A 17936-nucleotide genomic window follows, 5' to 3' on the forward strand; every position below is an offset into this window, starting at 1 on the left:
GGAGGATGTCCCTTCTGTCCCACTGTTTCCAGCAGAGCCCTAGGCACATTCTGTGGGTCTAGGCCAGACCTGGTGGTAGAGGTTGGGGGTGGTGATTTGCTTTCTGCTGAGACCTCAAACCTAGCTTCAATGATGAGGGCTCACCCTGGCAGGCTCCTTTGACACAGAAGGAGTTGGGTCAACACCCAGCACCCACATGGCCCTGTTGCCCCCACAGCCAGTTTATGGATTCAATGCAGCTGGATCCCGAGACAGTGGACAACCTTGATGCATACAGCCACATCCCACCCCAGCTCATGGAGAAGTGCGCAGCCCTCAGTGTCCGGCCAGACACTGTCAGGAACCTTGTCCAGTCCATGCAAGGTGAGCAAGGGGCAGAGCAAGCAGGTAGAGGGGGTGCATGGAAATCATCTGCTGTGGCCTTCTCCCTGTGTGCCTGTTCACTGAGGACAGAGGCTGTGGCCCTGTCCTGTATGAACACTGTATGCCCTGTGCCTGTAGAGCTCAGTGAGCAATGTAAGCCCTTACCTGAGTGGGCAGTTCTGTCTCTTGGTGGATGGGCCAGAGTGGGTACCTGATCTGCCTGCCTCAGGGCTGTTCCCCCAATACATACCCCTAGTGCTGTCCGGCGTGTTCACGGATGTGGAGGCCTCCCTAAAGGACATCAGGGACCTGCTGGAGGAGGATGAGCTGCTAGAGCAGAAGTTCCAGGAGGCAGTGGGCCAAGCTGGGGCCAACCTGGCTGTCTCCAAGGCTGAGCTGGCAGAGGTGAGGCGAGAATGGGCCAAGTACATGGAAGTCCATGAGAAGGCCTCCTTTACCAACAGCGAGCTGCACCGCGCCATGAATCTGCACGTCGGCAACCTGCGCTTGCTCAGCGGGCCACTCGACCAGGTCCGGGCTGCCCTGCCCACGCCAGCCCTCACCCCAGGTAAGCCCCACTCGCTCGACCCATGGGGAGAGATTGGAGCTGGGGGTTTCTCTGGCCTCACTGACCACTATTGGTCCCAGAGGACAAGGCTGTGCTGCAGAACCTGAAGCGCATCCTGGCCAAGGTGCAGGAGATGCGAGACCAGCGCGTGTCCCTGGAGCAGCAGCTGCGTGAGCTTATCCAGAAGGATGACATCACTGCCTCACTGGTTACGACAGACCACTCGGAGATGAAGGTGGGCTGGGCAAGCTGGGTGGAGGGGCTCTGGCTCTGAGCTCCACCCTTAGGTGGCGAGAACCTGAGTGTCCGTCCCCCACCCCTCAACATACTCCTCAGAAGCTGTTTGAGGAGCAGCTGAAGAAGTACGACCAGCTGAGGGTGTACCTGGAGCAGAACCTGGCTGCTCAGGACAACGTCCTCTGTGCGCTGACAGAGGCCAACGTGCAGTATGCAGCTGTACGACGGGTGCTCAGCGACCTAGACCAAAAGTCAGTGCCCAGTCCTGTGTTCTTGCCCAGAGTCCCCAAGAGTCCTGCTCCCAGGGCTTTTCATCCTGGCCCTTCTGCCCACCAGGTGGAACTCTACGCTGCAGACTCTGGTGGCCTCATATGAAGCCTATGAGGACCTGATGAAGAAGTCTCAGGAGGGCAAGGATTTCTATGCAGACCTAGAGAGCAAGGTGGCTGCTCTACTGGAACGGGCACAGTCCACCTGCCAGGCCCGAGAGGTTGCCCGCCAGCAGCTCCTGGACAGGTGGGTGTGGCCCTGGGGCTGTGGTGCCGCTCCAGCCCAGACCAGCTGGGCTAATGGGAGTCTGGTCCCGCTTCTTCCCTGCCTGTCCCACAGGGAGCTGAAAAAGAAGCCACCACCACGGCCCACGGCCCCAAAGCCGCTGTTGGCCCGTAGGGAGGAAGGTGAGGTGATAGAGACAGGAGACCCACCAGAGGAGCTGCGCAGCCTGCCCCCTGACCTGGTGGCTGGCCCACGACCACCTGACACCTTCCTGGGGACTATGACTCCGCTCCACTTTCCTCCTGGCCCCTTCCCCAGCTCCACAGGCCCAGGACCCCACTATCTCTCGGGCCCCTTACCCCCTGGTACCTACTCGGGCCCCACCCAAATGATCCAGCCCAGGGCCCCAGGGCCCCCCACAATGCCCATGGCCCCTGGGCCTGCCCTCTATCCAGCCCCTGCCTACACACCGGAGCTGGGCCTTGTGCCCCGATCTTCCCCCCAGCATGGCATGGGGAGCAGTCCCTATGGGGGGGCAGGGCCACCTCCACCAGTTGCAGGTCTGCCCTCAGCCCCACCTCCTCAGTTCTCAGGCCCCGAGTTGGCCGTGGCGGTTCGGCCAGCCACCACCACAGTAGATAGCGTCCAGGCCCCCATTTCCAGCCACACAGCACCACGGCCAAACCCCAGCCCTGCTCCTCCCCAGCCCTGCTTCCCAGTGCCTCCGCCACAGCCCCTGCCCACACCCTACTCCTATCCCGTAGGGGCCAAGCAAGCCCTTCCAGCACCCCCAGCCCAGCACCACTTCCCTCCTGGGATCCCCACAGGTTTTCCAGCCCCAAGGATGGGACCTCAGCCCCATCCTACACAAGCAGCATTTGGGCCTCAGCCCCCCCAACTCCAGCATCCACACCTCTTCTCACCCCAACCCCCAGCACTCCTACCCCCACACTCCACCTACTCCTTTGCTCCTCAGCCTGGTGTCCTGGGGCAGCCGCCACCCCTGCACACCCAGCTCTACCCAGGCCCCTCCCAAGACCCTCTGCCCCCCCACTCAGGGGCTCTGCCTTTCGCCAGCCCTGGGCCCCCTCAACCTCCTCATCCCACCCTGGCGTATGGTCCTGCCCCTTCTCCCAGACCCCTGGGTCCCCAGGCAGCCCCTCTCTCCATTCGAGGCCCCCCACCTGCTGGCCAGCCCACTCCTAGTCCCCACCTGGTGCCTTCACCTGCCCCATCGCCAGGGCCTGGCCCAGTAGCCTCTCGGGCCCCAGCTGCAGAGCCACCCCTATGCTTGCGCCGAGGCACTGCGGCTGCAGACCTGCTCTCCTCTAGCCCTGAGAGCCAGCATGGCGGCGCTCAGCCTCCTAGGGGCGGGCAGCCCCTGCTGCAGCCTACCAAGGTGGACGCAGCTGAGGGCCGCCGGCCCCAGGCCCTGCGGCTGATAGAGCGGGACCCCTATGAGCATCCTGAGAGGCTGCAGCAGTTGCAGCTGGAGCTGGAGGCCTTTCGGGGCCAGCTGGGGGATGCGGGGTCTCTGGACACCATCTGGAGGGAGCTGCAAGATGCACAAGAACAGGATGCCCGAGGCCGTTCCATCGCCATTGCCCGCTGCTACTCACTGAAGAACCGGCACCAGGACGTCATGCCCTATGACAGTAACCGTGTGGTTCTGCGCTCAGGCAAGGATGACTACATCAATGCTAGCTGTGTGGAGGGGCTTTCCCCATACTGCCCACCCTTAGTGGCCACCCAGGCCCCACTGCCTGGCACAGCTGCCGACTTCTGGCTCATGGTTCATGAGCAGAAAGTGTCAGTCATTGTCATGCTGGTGTCTGAGGCCGAGATGGAGAAGGTGAGGAGGAATGCCCACAAGGACAGTGTTGGGGTAGTAGGGCAGGGGACCTTGGAAAATCAGCCCTAACTGTCCAGGCTTGTCTGTTCCTCAGCAAAAGGTAGCACGATACTTCCCCACCGAGAGGGGCCAGCCCATGGTGCACGGTGCCCTGAGCCTGGCATTGAGCAGCGTCCGAACCACTGAAACACACGTGGAGCGTGTGCTGAGCCTGCAGTTCCGAGACCAAAGCCTCAAGCGCTCTCTCGTGCACCTCCACTTCCCCACTTGGCCCGAGTTGTGCGTCCACTGCCCTGGATTGGGGGCGAGGGGGACAGTCCTTGGTGCTGGGAGGGGTGAGGGCTTCAGATCAGACCTGGCTCATAGGCCCTGCCCCACCCCGCAGAGGCCTGCCTGACAGCCCCAGCAACCTGCTGCGCTTCATCCAGGAGGTGCACGCGCATTACCTGCACCAGCGGCCCCTGCACACACCCATCGTTGTGCACTGCAGGTAGGAGTGGGCAGCTGCCTGGGGGTTCCTCCTCCATGGGCTCTGGGCCTCGCCTCTCACACCCACTTCCTACTGCAGCTCTGGTGTGGGTCGCACGGGAGCCTTTGCGTTGCTCTACGCAGCTGTGCAGGAGGTGGAGGCTGGGAACGGGATCCCCGAGCTGCCTCAGCTGGTGCGGCGCATGCGGCAACAGAGGAAGCACATGCTACAGGAGAAAGTGAGGGCCTGGGCACTGGGGAGCTGGGATGGGCCTTCTCCCTTGGGGTGAATGCCCCTGCCCAGCTGACCAGGCCAAATACCCCTGTACAGCTCCACCTCAGGTTCTGCCACGAGGCGGTGGTGAGACATGTGGAGCAGGTCCTGCAGCGCCATGGTGTGCCCGCTCCATGCAAGCCCCCGGCCAGCGTGAGCATCAGCCAAAAGGTGAGGGAGGTTCTCTGGGGGCTGCTGGGATAACCACAGCCTCATGAATCTTTTCCTCACCTACTCTGTCTTCTCAGAATCACCTTCCTCAGGACTCCCAGGACCTGGTCCTTGGTGGGGACGTGCCTATTAGCTCCATCCAGGCTACCATTGCCAAGCTTAGCATCCGGCCTCCTGGGGGCATGGATTCTCCAGCTGCCAGCCTGCCAGGCCCTGCAGAGACTCCAGGCCTGCCACCAGCCACCCTCCCTGAATCTACCCCAGTCCCATCTTCCTCCCCACCTCCTCTCTCTTCACCCCTGCCTGAGATCCCCCAGCCTGAGGAGCAGCAGCCAGTGCCTGAAGCCCCCAACTTGGGGCCCCCCTCCTCATCCCTGGAGCTGCTGGCATCCTTGACCCCAGAGGCCTTCTCCCTGGACAGCTCCTTGCGGGGAAAGCAGCGGATGAGCAAGCAGAACTTTCTGCAGGCCCATAATGGGCAGGGTTTGCGGGCTGCCCGGCCCACCGATGACCCCCTTAGCCTTCTGGATCCACTCTGGACACTCAACAAGACCTGAACAGGCTTTGAGTGCCTGGTCCTTACACTACATCATCTCTTGTGCCCAGCAGGGTCTCTCTGGATAGGCACTCTTACTCCCATTCCCTGCCTGGCCCAGCCCACACCCTTGTGGGGTACGAGATGCACTGCAGGCCCTGGGTCAGGTTCTCCTTGTTTGTGGGACCTGTTTTTCAGCTCTTTGCTATTGAAATAATAAACCAACCTGTTCTGTGGCCAGTGTCTGGGCCCACCCGTGGATGGTAGGATAGTACCAAACTGAGCAAAGGTGGGGCTACCCTCACTTTCTACACCCAGTTCTGGCTTGCCAGCCCTCCCCTGCTGTACACTTGAAAAAGATCTAGGTAGGCACAGGGAGGGAGTATTTAGATGACACAGGAAAAATGCCAGGGGAAGACACAAGGCTCCTGGCAGATACGATTTAAAAAAAATTTTTTTTAATATTATTACAGTCAGAAGGGAGAACAGTTCAGAAGCAGCTGCCAGAAGACACTTGGCTCCTTCCCCCAGTCTAGGTCCGGTGCATTGGCCCCACACAGCCCCTGCCGTGCAGACAGCCAAGGGCATCTCAGCTGCTGCCCACCTTCAGTCCAGCTTCTCCAGCACGGAGGGCACATACACCAGGCTGAGCTCACTGCCAAAGTTGCAGACAATGGCAGCATTGTCCAGCACCAGGATCTGGCGGGCAGGCTGGGCCTCACTGTTCTTCCCCAAGTAGACTGTCTGTAACAGGTCCCCGTAGTTTAGGTCCCAGAAGGAGACACAGCCCTGGCCACCAGTCACCAGTAGGTTGTCTGAGATGACACCCAAGCTTGCACCACAGCCCAGGTCCTGGAAGCAAGGATATGACAAGCTCAGTATCTTGAGTCCTTCCCTGAAACACCAAGAACCCTGATTCCATCCCCTCACCCCCACCCGCCTACCTGCTGAATGGAGTAAAATTTGATGCCTGTGCTGCGGTCCCAGATGCTGATGAGGTCATCCAGGCCACTGCTGATGACACAGGAGGTGGTACAGGTGAGGGAGGTGACATCCCCACGGTGAGCAAACATGTGGCTGACCCGGCTGCCGGTGAGCACATCCCACAGGCATATGGCCCCATCTTGTCCTCCACTGGCCAGCACCATGGTCTGGGGGAACACGCCAGGGGAGCAGGGTCATTGTGGTGAAATATCTTTGTCAACAAGAGTGTTCGCGTGCCCTGACGAGTGGGGGCCAGCTCCCAGGAGACACCCCACAGGCCCCTCACCTGGTCAATATACACAGTCGTGATGGCCCCTGAGTGGCCTTGCAAAGTGAAGAGGCAGCACGAGTCCTCCAGACGGAATACCTGGACAAGGATGAGCATGAGGTTCTGGTCTCTGGGATTTTCCAGGTTGTACTTTGGCCCAGCCTCTCCCTGACTGACCCATAAAGCTCCCCTGTGCCAGGCCATCCCAGCACCCAATAATGAGAAAATACCCACTCTCAGTGTGTGGTCTTGACTCCCAGTCACTAGGCGCCCAGCAGCAGCTTTCAGGGCTGTGATGGGTTTTTGGTGTGCACAGGGTACTGTGTGGGTCAGGTGACAGGCCACTGTGTCACTGCTGCTGTACACAGGAGATGCAGGGGAACTGCCCCGCCCTGGGGTCCCTGAGGACAAAAGGCCAAGTGAGAGATCTCTGAGAAGGCACTGGGCAGGCTCCCCTGCACCCCACCCACGTGCAGACACCTGCCCACCCCTCTGACCTCTAAACTGCAGGGGACTAAGGGCAGTATGGGTCTCCAAGGAGAAGAAATCGAGGGAACCGTTCAGTCGTGCAGCCACAATCCTGGAAGAGAAGAGCAGAGCAGTTGCCAGGATGGTCCCTTCGAATCCCCCGTCTGAGGGCTGGGCACATCAGCACACGACAGGCTCAGCTCTGCTGGGCATTTGGAAAGTGGTTATGTGGGTTCAATGAGCTAATGTGTATAAGGTGGTGCCTAATGAATGTCATGTATGGTTGTACATCAAAACCCAGTACAGGCCGGGCGTGGTGGCTCACAACTGTAATCCTAGCACTCTGGGAGGTCAAGGCGGGTGGAGTGCTTGAGGTCAGGAGTTCAAAACCAGCCTGAGCAAGAGCGAGACCCTGTCTCTACTATAAATAGAAAGAAATTAATTGGCCAATGAATATGTATAGAAAAAATTAGCTGGGCATGGCGGCACATGCCTGTAGTCCCAGCTACTTGGGAGGCTGAGGCAGAAGGATTGCTTGAGCCCAGGATTTTGAGGTTGCTGTGAGCTAGGCTGATGCCATGGCACTCCACAAAGAAATAAGGATTTTCTTTCCTCCCCAAAATTCCTGGGCACAGGCTGACAAGGAGAATGGGCATGTTTGCCCAATGGTTCCAAAGTCTCCAAGTAGAGTTCAAAATTCCAGCAAAAGGCAACACATGTCTGCAACCTCTGCCCCTGAATTTAAAGGGCCCACAGCAAACCTGGGGAACCAGTGTGTAAGAACGGTGAGAGTGAGAAGAGACTATGACAGCAGAAACTTTGAGTATCAGGCTGAGCCATCTGGGCTTTCTCTAAAGTTAAAAACAAGCAGCAAGGGAGAATTTCCAACACAGAGGGACCTGATGAATTTGGCTAGGCTGGAGAGTAGGATAGTGGCTTGTATAAGAATCCTAGTGGTGGCAGGAATCGAGAGAGCTAAGGGCAAGAGATATCCTCCAGCCAAAACAACAAAAAGGCTCCAGCTCTAGCTTAGATGGTAGTGCCACCGACAATTAGAGACCCTTGAAGAGCCAACATAAGACAGGCAGATCAAGACATTCAACAGAAGGCACCTGTGGTCATGGGTGAAGACCCCCCCCCCCAAGGAAGTGTGTGTGAGACAGAGCCCTGGGAACATCCACAGCCAAGAGGCATGCTGAGGAGGGACAAGTGCAACAGAACAAGGGAAAGATGAGAACAGTGCAAAACCACCAAGGAAATTGAAGGATTTGGGGGGGGGGTGCTTAATTGAGACAGAGTCTCACTCTGTTCCCCAGGCTAAAGAGAGCCATGGCATCACCTAGGTCACAGCAACCTCAAACTCCTGGGCTCAAGTAATCCTCCTGCCTCAGCCTCCCGAGTGAGTAGCTGGGACTACAGGCGCGCAACACCATGACTCGCTAATTTTTTCTATTTTTAGTTGTCCTGCTGATTTCTAGTTTTAGTAAAGATGGGGTCTTCCGCTCTTGCTGGGTCTGGTCTCGAACCCCTGACCTCAAGTGATCCTCCTGCCTCAACCTCCCAGAGTGCTAGGATTACAGGCGTGACCCACCACGCCTGGCCAAAAAGAAAGGTTTTAACCAGAAAGTTCTTCTGAAAAATGCATTTTTAAATGTAACTGAATGTGTAACCAAGATACCCACAATGGTCAGTATCGATAAGCTAGTAAGAGAAACTGACTTCAGAAGGGTGAGAAATCAGTCCCTGTTGTTCCAGTGGTTAAGAGCCCTGGGGGCACACCATGTCTCCCAGGCCTTATTTCTTTTTTGAGATAGTGTCTTGCTTTGTTGCCTAGGCTAGAGTGAGTGCCATGGCATCAGCCTAGCTCACAGCAACCTCAAATTCCTGGGCTCAAGCAATCCTGCTGCCTCAGCCTCTCGAGTAGCTGGGACTACAGGCATGTGCCACCATGCCCGCCTAATTTTTTCTATACATATTAGTTGGCCAATTAATTTCTATTTACAGTAGAGATGAGGGTCTCGCTCTTGTTTAGGCTGGTTTCGAACTCTTGACCTCAAGCAACGCACCTGCCTTGGCCTCCCAGAGTGCTAGGATTACAGGCGCGAGCCACCGCACCTGGCCCCAGGTCTTAGTTCAAGTACTTCACACCTTATCATTCATTCATTCATTCATTCATTCAAGACGGTCTCACTCTGTCGCCCAGCTAGAGTACAGTGGTGTCATAGCCCATTGTAACCTCAAACTCCTGGGCTCAACCAATCCTCCTGCCTCAGCCTCCCATGTAGCTGGGACTACAGATGTGAGCCACCATTCCCAGCCCCTGTAACTCATTTAGTTGTCACCCCTCCTGTCCAAGTAGACTAGTCTCTGCTCTCAGGTGTGGGGCTAGACACCAAGAAGGAAGTCAAGTCATACACCAGTAGAAGGGAGCCAGGACTCGAGCCTCAGAATGTGGCATGGCCACAAAAGGCTGGGGACATGGAGCTGAGCCAGGCAACACTGGGCTCTCACCTTTTGTCCAGGAAGACAAGGGCTGTGATGCCTGAGGAGACTTCCTCGCTGCTGCAACACAGCACACCCTCGATGGCGTCCCACACCTGCAAGACCAGAGGCTGGAGCACCTCCCCACAGTGAAGGCCCACAAGCCCCGTGTGCACAACCCCTCTGCCTACCTCCAGCCGGCCGCTGCTCCGTCCCACCACAATGAGGTTGCCCTGCAGCTCCAAGCTCCAGATGGAACCATCTGTGCTGGGGCCCCAGGCAAGGGAAGGGGAGCCCTTCTCGGGAGAGCCGCCTTCATCCTCAAGGACCTGGGGCAGCGGTGGCCCAGGCGAGGGCGGGCGCAGAGTCGGCATGTGGGCGGCAGCCAGCCCCTCCTCCTGGTACACCCGCTGTACCAGGCGGCTGAAGTCGTAGCCCCGGGAGTCCTGAGCAGCGTGGCTGCAGCCTGCCCGGTGCCGGGGCTCCGGCTGAGCTGGCTCCGAGGGTGGTAGCTGCGTTGAGAAGCTGGTGTCGATTAGGCAGGAGAGGTCTGGCTGGTCCCGGAATAGGGAAGGCGGCAGAGGGCCCCGTGGACGGTGTCGCAGCAGAGGGCTGTCCACAGGCTCCTCTGGGACAGCCTTCCCGTTGTCTGACAGCCGCTCCCAGCTCTCCTGAGCCTCAAACACACTGCCAACACCACTGTCCCGGCGCTGCCTGCTGGAGGGCCAGGTGAGAAGGGTTGAGGGCACACGGGTTACGGGAGTACGGGGGGACAAGGAGCGGCAAGGGCTGCACAGATGCACCTACCTTGGGCGCGGGATACGCGTGAGACAGTCCCCGGTCTGCGCATCCCACACACACACGTGGCCCGCCAGGCAGCAGCTCACCAGCAGCATGCCGTCGCTGGCCAGGCACTCGATGTCCTGCGGGAGCGGACGCGGGTTGGCGCCGGCCAGGTTCCCGGCCCTCCCCGGCGCGCCCTACCACGCCCTCAGCCCGCCCTCACCATGAGGTGCCCGCGCAGCACCAGCGGCACGATCTCCGTCTCGGGCGGCGTGTAGCCGTAGTCGTCGCAGGGCAACTCCCCGCGCCTCCGCCGGCCGGATACGCCGCCGGGCTGCCCGTAGTTGCGCGGGCAGAGGACGCGGTAGAGGCAGAGCAGCAGCAGCACAAGGACGATGCCCGCGGCCAGGCCAAGCGCTGCCACCCTGCGCGGGCGGGAGCGCAGTGAGGTGCGTCCCCTACTCCATCTCCCCTCCCCCCGGCCCTCCTGCACCGCCCTTACTTGTACAGCGTGACGTCTCCGTGCGCCTGGGCCCCGCCTGGGCCCTTGGGCCCAGCCTCCCAGCGCCCATCGGGCAGCGGCCCCGGTGGGGGCCATGCACTGCGGCGGTCCTGAGGGTGCCGCCCCTCCAGGGCCTCCCTCGGGTTCAGGCGGAGCGTCACCGGGATGACAGGCAGCAGGCTGATGTACCTGGGTCCGGGCAGTAGCGGCCTTAGCAAGGACGCTGCCCCACAGCCCCAGTACCTTCCCTACTCTTCACATGGGACTCAGTTCAATCTACTAGAGTCCGGCTGCTCTCCCCAGGTAGTTCTTCCAGCATACGGATTAGGGACACAGATAGGCCCTTCCCAGCCCAGCTCTGGCACCCCAACCTTGCTCTGTCGCAGATACCAGCACCTGGCTGTGCAGGCTAGCTCCCTCACCCCGCCAGGCACAGAGTGGATCTCGTTCTGCCAAGGGGCTGGCAGCAACCTGTGACTCCTCAGAGGCAGGGCCACTCACTTGAGCTGTGGCTGCTTGCAGCACCAGTTCCTACCTCACAACATTAGAAGTTGTTTTAATTATTTGAGATAAAATGGAGAATTCAAACCAGTGGATCCCCCATGGTAAGGGGAAAGGGGATGGTGAGCTGACAGCAAGTAAGGAAGTGGCAGCTGGCATGGCCCAACTCACCTCTTGGCCAGTGTGATATTGTAGTAGCTGAAGAGTGTCGGCCAGTGGCGGAAGGATAATTTCCTCCAAAGTTCCTCATCCTCAGGGCCCCAGGTTACCTCTGGGACTGGGCTGTCATGGACACCCTCTGCCAGACCCCAGTGCTCAGGAGGCTCGCCTGGCGATGTCTGGTTCTCAGGCAGTTTGGGGGCATCAGGGGGGAAGATGGAGAAGGCAGGGTCCGGGTGGCTGGCAGGCAGCACACCACTAGGCACAGGCATAGGAGCCAGGGCACCCTCACCCAGCGGGCTCTGTTCCGTCACCTGGGCAGCGAGGTAGGTGCGCAGCCCTGCTGGGTCTGTGTATACCAGGATGCCAATCCAGACAACAGTGCCAGCCTGCAGTAGAGCATCGAGTGCTTAGTGGGGCCCCTGGGAGGAGGCAGCACTGGGACCTCAGGCCCTCAAACCCTCCTGCCAACACCTGCCATGGGAGGGGCCTGGTTCCCTTTGCATGGTCAGGGGTTGAGTTGCCCTGCCTAGAAATGCACTGGGACACCTTTAGGCTTGACGTACCCACCCCTAACTTCCACCACAGCTAGACCCAGAAAGCTGCACCATTCCCATGGTGAGCATGGCCAGAGGGCCAGCTGCCTGCCCTGCTCCAGAAACCCCAGAGGTCCTACTCCCCAGAAAGCCTCAGCCTCCTTCCCTTCTCAGTTCAACTCCCCAGGAGGGGCACTGCTGCCCAGCACTGCGGCTCAGCTGGTGACTGACGGTATCCAACATGTTCTGATGCCTGCCCACTATGTAGCAGCCGACGAACCCTGACCCAGGGACATGTGTTGCCACAGGTGGTTCCATCCCAGAGTGCCCCAGTCTAGCAGGCTCCTGTCCTGGGAGATGATAGCTCCTCTGCCTGATGACCCTGGAGCTGCTTCCCCCACAGAAAAGCTTGTCTTCTCAGAAACCACTGGGGTCTGAGCAGGGAGGGCATGATGGGCAGTTTCCCAAAGCCAGGCTTCAAGGTGGTACCCCCTCCCTCCTCCTTCAAGGCAAAGTACAACAGCATGAGGGAACTTGATTGCTGGCCCTCCAGAAGGAGGGAAGGGGTGGCAGGTACCATGATGAGGCGCTGTGCCAGGCGGGTGCGGGCCAGGAAGTAGATGACACGCAGCCTCTTGGGGAGCCGCAGGTTTCGGAAGGAAGACGGTTGCAGCGTGATGGTGTGGGGCGTGGACGGCCTTATAGCCAGCTGCCTCTCGTAGCGTGCTGGCCGCCCTACTGGCTTGACTGGGGGCAGGCAGGCCTCAGGGGGCAGACGCTTGTTCAGGTCCGCTAGCTGTTGGGGTGCAGTGATCAGGGCCTGAGTCTGCTGTCCAGAGGCTGCCTGCATGGGACCACTGCCCCACCCAATGTCTGTACCCCTCTCACCCAGAGGTTCCCTGAGCACGGCCAGGGCTGAGGAGGAGGGTGGGCAGGGCAGGGCTCAGCCCACTCCTACCTCCATCCGGCGAATGTCAATGGACAGGACAGTGGTGAAAAACAGCATCTGAAGGAAGAAGTCAGACACCAGGCCCACGACGGCGAAGAGACAAAACTCCTGGAATTAGAGCACATGGCAAGGCACCATGACCTCCTGGTCCTGAGCCCTAGAGAAGGCTGCAGCACCTCAGAATCTACAGGGCAGTGGCAGGCAGGGCACAGCAGAGATAAAGGAAAGAGATCCTGGTCATTCTCCTGAATCTGGGAGTAGCCACGGACAGCACCAGCAGCTCACCCCATCCCCACCAGGGAGCAGCAGAGACCCCTCACACCTTCTTCCAGAGAAGGCTGAAGGGTAGGTGCTCTCCTGGAATATTCCGGTTCCCCTAGAGGGGTGAGAGGCCTGATCCACCTTGGAAACTTCTAAGACCCACCAGCCTCCTCCTCAAAAAGTCCTCCTCCACGGAGGCCCTGGCCCTGCTCGTGTACCACCAACCTAGCCAGAGGCCCTGCCTGACCCAATCTGGGGGCTCTCGGCAAGGTTTCTGGCCAGCCACTGCATCGGACCAATGAGGGGAAAGAGAGGGCAGGAGGGATTAATCCTGCCCTGACAGAAAGCGTGATCTCTGCTCCCCAAGCCCTGTCAAGAGATGGAATTTTCTGAGGTTTCAGCTTTCCTCCCCCACCGTTGAGACCTCTGGCACATCACCACAGTTGCTACTCTGGGGTAATGATGGGTATAGCATACTGCAGTCATGTGAGCTCTAATGTCCCAAGACTGTACCAGTCCTGCAGATACTGCTCCTTTCCCAGGAGGAAAACCCTGGAGTCCTTCTGCTGTCTGCTCATCCCCACCCTCTGCAGGCCTGCCAGCCCGGGGGGCTGGGAGGGGGGGGGAGGGCAGAGGACGAGATGACGGCATCCTCCCCTTCTTGCAACTCCTCTTGGAATGGTCAGCAACAGTCTGGGCTTCCAACTCAGTGCAGGGCCACCTCCACAGTTCACAGCCCCTCAGCTTAGCAAGGGCACTTTGCCAAGAGCAGGGGCCACTCTGGCAATGGGTGGTAGCCCTCCCACAGGCCAGGCCAGGCCATGTGTCTGGAGGCTCAGCTACAGGCCAGGCCCAAGGGAGGAAAGACAGGAGGGATCAGTTCAGGGGCCCCATGGCATTTCTCCCTGAGAAATGGGAAACCAGGCCTGGCTGGAACTGAACAGGCAGCCTCCAGTCTCTGCCAAGCCCACACAGCCTCCTCCTGCCACTGGGCTGAATGGGAAAGAGGACAGGGCCTAAGGCAGTGCCAGCCTGGCTAGGTGGTCAATCCTGGAACCCAGCCAGCATTTACTGATACTTCTGAGCCAGGCATGCCAGGAGGTCCCGTCGCATAGGCAAGGGTGCCTGTGTAGAGGAGGGATATACCTGCCCACAGCTGGGGAGCACAGCAGTTGGTTCCATACTCAGCCAAGCAGCAGGCGTTGGGGCCTTACCTGGATGGCAGGCACTAGGGTGAAGTAGCCAATAAGGATGATGCCTAGCTCTGTAGCCATGTTCTTCATGATGGACCAGCTCTCGCTGCTTAGGCCTGCACACAGCAACAACAGGGCATGGGAGTAACACACGACCTCTTTCTACCATGTGTCTGCACACAACCTCATGTTCTCAAAATGGTAGGCATGAGGAGGGTGCCCAGCCCTCCGAGGCAGCCATTCCACCCAAGTGCCCCAACCCTCAGGATCCAAGGTGCTGCCACCACCGAAGAGCAGCTATGGAGAACAGGCGCTTTCGAGGCTTGAAGGGTATAGAGGAGAGCTATAACCATCAGAACAGTGAAGCAGGATATGGAGGTGAGAAAACCCAAGAGGAAAGCCAAGAGGCACCCACTCTAACCAGATCCAACCTCCACATGCTGTTCTTGTCTAGGCTGCGGGGGCCAGCAAAACAGTGTGCCCACCAGCCATGTGGCAGAATGGCTCAAGGGATGAGAGAGCTAGCTTGCATTCTTACTCAAGTCCCTCCCCATGGTGAGCCCCTTGGCCTCAAGCAGTCACACTGTCGCAGGTATAAGGCTCTGGCCTCCTAGTGGGCAGAGACCATTTCAGCTCAGCTTTTCATAACTCTACGTCCAGCGCAGGACCTGGCCTATCAGAGAAGCTCACAAAGGTTTGCTGAATGAATGAAAAGCCTGCCTCCAGCCCCCTTCCTCACAGACATGGGGTGAGGAGGAAGAGGCTCAAGAAACCAGGCCTCCAGGGCTAGGTTCTCTCTTTTCTCACTTTCCCCAGAGCCCCAGATCCCTAGCTCCTACCAGTGAGGCCAGAGAGGGCTTTTCTGGCAGCTATGGAAGCAGCACCTCTGACTGACCAGCCCCAGGGCCCTAGGCCTAGTGTGCTGGAGTGAGGCAGGAAGAGAAAACACTAGACGCTGAACTTCCCGGACAGAAAGCCACCACCAGACAGGAGCCCCACAGCAGAGTCCAGTTTGCTTTCTTATTGACACATGAACCAAGACTCAGTCCAGTCCAACGACCCCCTGGTTGCTTAGGGCACATGCTAACAAGCTGCCAGGGCCTAATGGCCCACTGCATATTACGCTGGAGGCCACCAGGACAACAGAGGTTTTGGGGTCTCCCTGTTTCCTCAGGGAGCACAGCAGTAAGAGGAACAGGTCCCTCCCAGGCCCTATTGCACCCCCTTCACCCCTCTCCCACTGTGTTACCTTGGGCGATCCGCAGTTTCACCTCGAGGTCCACTGGGGTGGAAACCACCGACTTGGTGAGCACCAGTACGTTCTCTAACCCAATAACCACCACAAGGTAGGGGAAAATCTCTCTGGGGACAGAGAAGAAGGCAAGGGACAACGTTGTGGCAGGTTCCCAACAGGCTTGAGCCCCCGGGGAGGTTGTGGGGTTTCCAGCCTATAGCGGAGGCCGCTGACTGACTCCCACAAGCACAAGGCAGAAACCCTCCCCGCCTCCTCAACCAATAGGGGCTGTGTCTACACATCTCTCAGCTTTCAGGGCTCCAAAGCCTTGCCAAGGGGCCAGCAACCATCCAAGCAGCACAGGAGAAGGGTTGGAAGAGGCCCCTACGGAGAGCTCCGCTGCCCCACCGCCAGACCTCACATCTCCTGGCCCTTCCCACACCAGACTCTGCTGGCTGGAGGAAACAGCTGCTGCCAAGACCCATACGAGTAACTCCAGGCCAAGCCTCACAGCTAAATGGAAGGGGATGAAACCACACTAAAGCTCTACTCACTCACCTTGGTTGACAAGTTGTGTGTGGAGAAGAGCAACTACTCCTAGGGAAAACTATGCTAGCTATCTGAGCCCACTGTCCCGCACTACTAGTAACAGACTGAGAGAGAAGTCTATGCACAAGGAACGCCAGCGAGTAATAGCTCGCTAGGATCTCTGCGGTGGAGGCAAAGAAAGTGAGGGCTCTCGGAAGAGTACAGCAGACTGTATGGGGGGAGGGGCGGTGTTCAACACTATCAGGTTCAGGAAAGGAACAGGTGTTCCATGAGCAGGGAAACGAACAGAAACAAAACACAAAGTCACTTTTCCTACAACCAGCCTGATGAGCCAAGGTGGGAGACAGGCCAGCTGGTTTGTGACCACTGACATACAGGCAGGCAGGGCCTAGCCAGAGCCAAGGACAGCAAAGCCTGAGGAGAAACCCAGGGAAGAGCTTCTAGTCTAAGATTCAGAGAGGGGGAAAGTAAGGGCCAGGGGAAAGTAAACATTAGTGGAAAAGGTGATAAATTATAATGTGCACATATCTTTCAAAAAGCTTACTCTAAAATGACCTATTTTATTAGGCATTCCAATATTCTAATAGTGAAAAAGAAAAAAATGTACCTTCTCTATCTCACACTCTGTGGCTCAAGTCATTAGGAAGCAGTGTGCATGTGTATGTATGATGCATAAACATACACACATACATATCCACATAAGCAATACACATTCATACACACACACTAAACACACTTATACATACACCCCCTAGACACACCCTCACAATAAGCACAGATACATGTGTGTACATATAGACACACACCTATATGTATAAACATATATATATATATATACTATATACACACACATATGTATGAATACAAGGTCAGATAACTTAAAGAGGAAGAAGATGTACCTCTTAAATGTCAAAACTAACAATGTGAAGACATGGGGTAACAGCAAGCATCCAGTCCAGAGAAGGCCAAGTGCCCAGATGTGCTCTCTGGCCTGAGGGCCCACCCGTGGCCCAGTGGAGCCCACTGGAGACCTACCCGCCATTGAGGGTGGGCGTCAGGCCGAAGAGTGTGCAGAGCCCCACAGACATGAGCAGTGAGCTGAGCACTGTGACCACGGCGGCCAGGGCCAACCCCCACTTGGACTTGACCATGTCGATCTTGCCTGGAGAGCAGAGAGGGCACATCAGGGTAGCACCGCCCCCAGCCCCTGGGCCACACAGGCCCTTCTTAACTGACCTCCTGGAAGTAGAGTTTACTCCGACAATTGAGGACGGTAAAGCTCCTGGTTTAACCAAAGAAAGGAACAACCAGGAATGCTTCCTAGTCTATGGACACAGTACACCTTTCACTAACCCAGGAAGGGTTTTTCCTAAGAAGTGAGAAGAGCCCTGGACCCACTCAGGCCCCTGAGACTCTGCTGGGGGATGACGCCCTGGCTTTGGTGACTACTAGGCATGTTCTATATCTCTGCCCCAAGCCACCTGCAGGGGCAGGGAAGCAAGTGATGTAGAAATGCCCGTTTAGCTTAGAGAAATCCCCCAGCCTCCCTGCCATGGACCTACGTGTGGAGAAGTAGATGTAGGCAAACAAGATGATGTAGGTGGTCACAAGGGGGATGAGTTCGGCGATACCAATCTCCTCCTTGAAGTGCACGTGCACCAGGCTCTCCGCCCGAAGGCTGCAGTTGGGGCTGGGATGCAGAAGCATCAGACGGGCACGCAGGCTACTCAGGAACCTGGTCATGGAACAGAGTGGGGGGACAGAAGGAGTGTCCCTCTTGGTTCAGGGGCAAAGACAGTCCCTGGAAGGAGGGTCCATCGGGGCCTCCCTCCTCCCCCTGTGTTGGGAGGGAACTTCTCGGTGGTGTCTAAGCTTCTCTATAGTCTCCAGGGGCATTGGAAGAATTACAAATGTGGAAAAATTGTCTCAGGAGCTCCCCTGCTCCTTTCTCAGACCTATTAAACTTTCCCGACCTATTAAACTACTCCAACAGAAGCACTTCAAATGCCCTCGCCAACATGGGGAGCTGCCTGTAGGGCTCCACTGGGAAGAACTCAGGCCACATGGGGCTCAGTGGTAATCAGCAAGGGACACCTGCCCTAGGC

At 58.0% G+C, this 17936-nt stretch overlaps 2 protein-coding genes across 7 annotated transcripts in view; one reads left to right on the plus strand and one right to left on the minus strand.

Moving 5' to 3' along the window:
* PTPN23 (protein tyrosine phosphatase non-receptor type 23) overlaps positions 1-5199 on the plus strand; it is a 32165-nt gene extending 26966 nt beyond the window's left edge. For 3 of the 4 annotated variants that reach the window (XM_012771097.2, XM_076007133.1, XM_076007130.1), the window contains exons 15-25: positions 218-363; positions 620-931; positions 1012-1166; positions 1268-1419; positions 1505-1684; positions 1778-3515; positions 3610-3794; positions 3901-4005; positions 4084-4222; positions 4315-4428; positions 4506-5199. In XM_012771097.2, the coding sequence (XP_012626551.2) occupies positions 218-363; positions 620-931; positions 1012-1166; positions 1268-1419; positions 1505-1684; positions 1778-3515; positions 3610-3794; positions 3901-4005; positions 4084-4222; positions 4315-4428; positions 4506-4985 (3706 nt within the window). In that variant the 3' untranslated portion in view covers positions 4986-5199. The remainder of the gene's footprint in view (positions 1-217; positions 364-619; positions 932-1011; positions 1167-1267; positions 1420-1504; positions 1685-1777; positions 3516-3609; positions 3795-3900; positions 4006-4083; positions 4223-4314; positions 4429-4505) is intronic. The other variant, XM_012771098.3, reaches the window with a different exon arrangement.
* A 205-nt stretch (positions 5200-5404) lies between these two features.
* The window catches only part of SCAP (SREBF chaperone), a 70141-nt gene continuing 57609 nt past the window's right edge, over positions 5405-17936 (minus strand). For 2 of the 3 annotated variants that reach the window (XM_076007141.1, XM_076007148.1), the window contains 17 exons: positions 17394-17566; positions 16867-16993; positions 15298-15410; positions 14070-14164; positions 12604-12702; positions 12223-12441; positions 11122-11498; positions 10450-10638; positions 10171-10372; positions 9972-10087; positions 9356-9881; positions 9195-9280; positions 6713-6795; positions 6450-6616; positions 6234-6314; positions 5908-6114; positions 5405-5815 (listed from right to left, as the gene is read on the minus strand). In XM_076007141.1, the coding sequence (XP_075863256.1) occupies positions 5570-5815; positions 5908-6114; positions 6234-6314; positions 6450-6616; positions 6713-6795; positions 9195-9280; positions 9356-9881; positions 9972-10087; positions 10171-10372; positions 10450-10638; positions 11122-11498; positions 12223-12441; positions 12604-12702; positions 14070-14164; positions 15298-15410; positions 16867-16993; positions 17394-17566 (3106 nt within the window). In that variant the 3' untranslated portion in view covers positions 5405-5569. The remainder of the gene's footprint in view (positions 5816-5907; positions 6115-6233; positions 6315-6449; positions 6617-6712; positions 6796-9194; positions 9281-9355; positions 9882-9971; positions 10088-10170; positions 10373-10449; positions 10639-11121; positions 11499-12222; positions 12442-12603; positions 12703-14069; positions 14165-15297; positions 15411-16866; positions 16994-17393; positions 17567-17936) is intronic. The other variant, XM_020280307.2, reaches the window with a different exon arrangement.

Source organism: Microcebus murinus, chromosome 1 (genome assembly GCF_040939455.1).
Source record: "Microcebus murinus isolate Inina chromosome 1, M.murinus_Inina_mat1.0, whole genome shotgun sequence".
Classification (NCBI taxonomy): domain Eukaryota; kingdom Metazoa; phylum Chordata; class Mammalia; order Primates; family Cheirogaleidae; genus Microcebus; species Microcebus murinus.